This window comes from Vespa mandarinia, chromosome 14, assembly GCF_050613455.1.
Source record: "Vespa mandarinia isolate Hongniang chromosome 14, ASM5061345v1, whole genome shotgun sequence".
In the NCBI taxonomy this organism is placed as follows: domain Eukaryota; kingdom Metazoa; phylum Arthropoda; class Insecta; order Hymenoptera; family Vespidae; genus Vespa; species Vespa mandarinia.
The window spans coordinates 1,330,001-1,335,000 of record NC_140823.1 but is presented as its reverse complement, the minus strand read 5'-3'; the positions used below and the strand labels follow the sequence as shown (position 1 = coordinate 1,335,000).

At 28.8% G+C, this 5,000-nt stretch overlaps 1 protein-coding gene across 4 annotated transcripts in view; it reads right to left on the bottom strand.

Moving 5' to 3' along the window:
* The window catches only part of Hnf4 (Hepatocyte nuclear factor 4), a 55,352-nt gene that overhangs the window by 36,800 nt on the left and 13,552 nt on the right, over positions 1–5,000 (bottom strand). Inside the window, exon 1 of one of the 4 annotated variants that reach the window (XM_035862245.2) lies at positions 2,449–2,654. The exons of the other annotated variants lie outside the window; for them this stretch is intronic. Within the exon in view, the coding sequence (XP_035718138.1) occupies positions 2,449–2,482 (34 nt within the window). The 5' untranslated portion in view covers positions 2,483–2,654. Of the gene's footprint in view, positions 1–2,448; positions 2,655–5,000 lie in introns of those variants that run through there. 4 annotated transcript variants of the gene reach the window in all.

Here is a 5,000-nt window from a genome sequence, read left to right as displayed (position 1 = left end):
AAAAAGAGTTACGTATGTGCCATCGTTAAATAATAATATTCCCCGGTGTATAGATCATAAGAGAGGAGACGCAAGGTCCATAATTAATTCGTGTCGTTATGTCACCATCTATGTTCGTTTGAAAGTAAATAACGTTGGAATTCTCGTATTCTTACGGACTAACGTCGAAAAATCTCACACGTCTTATTGATGTATGCTCGCAAGAGAAGAAAAAAGGAAAAAAGAAAAAAAGAAAAAACATTTTTAAAAAATTAAAGAGAGAGAAAAAAAGAAGAAGAGGAAAAGGATATTTTCCATTTAAATTTCTTATTGACAATTGAACTAAATCAATTTAAAAAAAAAAAATAATCATTTTCATCGACAATACGAAATTGATTGAAGAATGCGTACGAATAATTTTTGTCAATTAATAGAGATCTAGGATTCTCTATTCTAATTTCCCTAGAAGAAGAGACATTAAAGAGAAAATAAAAATAGAAAGAAAAAGAAAAAGGAAAAGGAGCAAGGGAAAAAGAAGGGGGAAAAAATATACGAACGAGTAAACAAAAAATAAAACAAAAAAATAAAAAAAAAAAACCAAAAAAAAAAAAGAAAGAAATATACACGTCTACGATATTAGCTTAGTTGATTAACAACGCGATAGATCATCGTTCAGGTTCTTTCCTCCCTTTATATAATATCTTCGATGATGATCTTTTTTTTTTCATCTTTTTCTTTTCTTTTCTTTTCTTTCCTCTTCTTATATATATATATATATATGTTTTCTTTTTCCTTTCTTTTTCTAGACGTTGGTGAAAACAATGCGACAAAAGGATCATAAAAATCTATTTGCAAATGAAAGTGGTAATTTTCCGTTTGCAGAATCATTTGATTTCCTATGGCGATAAAATTCTATGCACGAGAGAGAGAGAGAGAGAAAGAAAGAGAGAGACAGTTTGAACCTTACGATATATTACAGTGAATGTGTTATTTACTTTCACTTGAGGAAAGAAAGAAGGAAAAAAGGAAGAGAAAAAAGAAAAAAAGAAGGAAGAAATAAATCAATATAAAAAATCTGTACTTCCTGGCACGAGATATATGCTCTCTCTCTCTCTCTCTCTCTCTCTCTCTCTCTCTCTCTCTCTCTCTCTCTCTCTCTCGACGAATGAAGATAAATCATCGTATTGTACATACATATATTGTTATTATAGTCAATAACAGATAACGCGATTAAAAATTAGTTCTAATTGGTAACAATTATATTGGTGATAATGTTTGTAATTTATTATTATTTATATATTTTATATATATATATATATATATATATATATATATATATATATACACACAGAAGGTCCTTAAGCTTTTTAAAATGAATTTATTAAATCTGATACTCTTTTATATTCATTATTAAACGTCAAGTTTTGTAACATATGATAAAAATTATTAATTTATTATAATGATTGCAAAATCAACGTGAATAATCGGATCCTATATACTCATTAATATATATTTCAATAAGAAAGAAAAGAAAGAAAGAAAAAAAAAAAAAAGAAAAAAAAAAGAAAAAAAAGGAACAGAATTGAAACGAAATTTTTAAAGATCATAACTTGGATCGATTTGTGAATTTTAATTCGTGAAGATATTCTGAGTAGATAAATCTATCGAATTTATATCGTATTGAAAGAATATAATTTTTTAACAAGACAGGAAGCTTTGAATATAAATGAGTCGATCGAAATATTGAATGATACTTAAACACTTAATAATTAATTTCTCTAATGATTACGTTAGAATTCATTAATCTTGATAAACTTGTTCATCCTCAATTAATAAATTAATTAATTTAAAATTAATGCTATATATATATATATACATATACTGATAATTAATATTTAATTTTTTTATTCGATTAATTTAAATATAATATATAAACATATAGAATTAGCACATTCGTCAATATGATAAATAAACAAATATTTATTTCATATCGATAATATTTATTTCGTAATGACACAATGGAAAAAAAGAAAGAAAAAATTTCTTCAATCAAAATCACAGATCAAATTCATACCTTTCATAATTTCAAATCATTCCATAAATATATCCATTATATGAGGTAACGATTTTTTGACAAGAACCAAAATATATCAGAAATATCTAAAATCTTCCGATAACGATCGAATGATATGCCGTATTTTCAATCGAAACAATAGTTCAAATAAAGTGTATCGAATCTGTTAGGGGGAGGAGAGGAGGGAGAAAAAAGAAGGGAAGAAAGAAGAAAAAAGAAAAAAGAAAAAAAGAAGAAAGGAAAAGAAAACAAGGAGAGAAAGAATGTGAAGGAAAAAATGAAAAAGAGAGAAAAAAGGAAAAAGAAAAAGAAAGGAGAAAGAGAGGAAAAATGAAAACGAAAACAAAACAAAAAAAAAAGAAAAAATAAAACGAAAAGAAATAAAAAAGACTTACCAAGGGTAGAGAAAAATTGTTCGTCGAAACGCATGATCGTGATAAAATCGCGGCGGATTTTTTTTTTTTTTTTTTTTGTTTTACTAATAAAAGAACGACGGAACACTATCACTGTTGTTAAATAATATTATTAAAATGTGTTTTCTTGGCATCAGAATGTCTTTTCGTTATGGGACAGCAACACGAAGAAGCATCGATTGAATTCCACGGATCGACTGACCGTCACTAACGGCAACTGATCGTTCAGAATCGTTTCGATCGAGACTTGGCAGCACCGTCGTTGGACAACGGAGAACGACAACGACAACAACAACGACAACGACAACGACAACGACAACGACAACGACAACGACACGACGACGACAATGACAACGACAACGACGAGGGACAACGGGAGCAACGAAGACCAGCACTCGTTGAATTCCATGAAGTAACTAAAGCTAAGCGTGAACAAGAATATTTCGATTTAGATTGATTATTTTCACGTCTCTTGAGAGTAGTGAGGGAAACCAAGAGATTCCAATAATCTGATTTATTCCTTCCAACGAGTTACACATATATTTGTGTTTGTTTATTTGTGTGTGTATATATACGTGTATGTGTGTGTGTGTGTGTGTGTGTTAAACACACATATAAGCGTGTATGGATTCGTGCGTGCACGGACGTGAGCGTATGCGTGTATGTACATTTAACTTACACTATATCGTGCTCAAATACTCGTTGACGAATCGTGGAAAACTCTTATCGTATAATTTTCTATCTTAAAATGAGCCAGCAATGGAGAGAAAAACGACACGTTTGGAACGATTAAATTCTTCTTTTTTTTTTCTTTCTTTCTTTCTTTCTTTCTTTTTCTTCGGAGAGAAATTGTCTTGATTTATAATATATCCGTACTTTTACGTTTAATGAAATACATCACTCGTTATATTTCTAAGAAAAAAATTCTTTTTTTCCTTTTTTGTATTTTTGTAATTTTTTTTTTTTTTTCTTATTTTTGTTCTTTAGAAACGGAATTTAGAAAATAGGAATTTCGTTGTCCGTGTACATTAAATCATTGAATTTGTGGATGCAAAGAGATCTCGCTTCTTTTATCATTTTCCTTTTTTTTTTTTCTTCTTTTTTTCTTTTTTTTTGTTTCTATTTCTATTTCTATTTCGCGCGAACACGCGTGACAGCATCAATAATTGCGATTAATTAATTAATCGTTTGTTACTCATTCCGTTTTGCTCTTCGCTTTATATCTTATACCATTATATTTTATTATTATTAAATTATTATAAATATGAAATAAGAAAAAATAAGTGTTATTTAAATTTGAACTTTGTAATATTTAATATATGAAAAGTTAAATATGGAATGAAACGATAATGTATGCATTTGTCTTTGAAATTTATTAATAAACAAGTATCTAATGTATATTTTCACCGTTTGAGATCAATAAACAGAAATCGTGTTAAAATCTTAGAAAGGTCGTCGTCAATTATGTTTACTTCATCGACAAACGTTGAAGGTCATCATATGTATCGTCTGTTATTATTAGTATTGATTATTATCGACGACTTTTACGACTTTGTGTCAAAAATTTTTTCCTTCTCACTAAAAAGAGAGAAAGAGAGAGAGAGAGAGAGAGAGAGAGAGAGAGAGAGAGAGAGAGAGAGAGAGAGACAGAGAGACAGAGAGATTTACGTCTATCGTAATGTTATAAATAATACATCGTTATAAATAAATAATAAATCGTCAGTGTCTATAAAGTATATATTAATAAATAAAAATTTAATTTTTTATTCTCATTGACATTTATAATTAACAATAATTAAGATTTATATAACCGATATATTTGTTCGTTATTTATTTATTTATTTTTTTTTTTTTCATCTTCTTCTTCTTATCTCTACGAAAAATTGAAACGACACGGTTTGATAGAGAATTTGGTTGAGGGGCGGGCGAGGCGGGGGAGGGATCGAGAAAGAAAGAAAGAAAGAAAGAAAGAAAGAAAGAAAAAAAAAAGAACCGCTCAAAATACCTTGTATACAATTGGATCGGTCTATGTGATATAATGTATAAAATTTCTTTCTTTTTTTTTTCTTTTAATTTGAAAACTTTTATCCAATAAACATTGTCCAATGGTATTATGAAATAAACTTTTTCGTAAATAAATAAGTCGAATCGAAACGAAATAAATAAATGAAAACTCGTAAATTGGTTTTCAGGGGGGGGAGGGGGGTGGTCAATAATTAACGTCTAAATAAAATAAATCTGTTGTTACTATTAAATAACGTAATATTTGAATTGTGATATCGACATGAAAAGCAGTACATTTTCTTAATAAGATCGTTTCTCGGCTTACACACGGCTTAGAACCATTTCTGAAGTCTTAATCATCAACGTCTTTAAGGTGGTCCGGTGAAAGAATTCTCCTTAATGGTATCAAGGTTAAATCCACTTTTAGACTATCTTATATAACAATCCTGCTATATATTCACTTTCAGAGAATGAGAAAAGATATATAAAGAGAAAAAGAGAGAGAGAGAGTGAGAGGGAGAGAGAGAGAG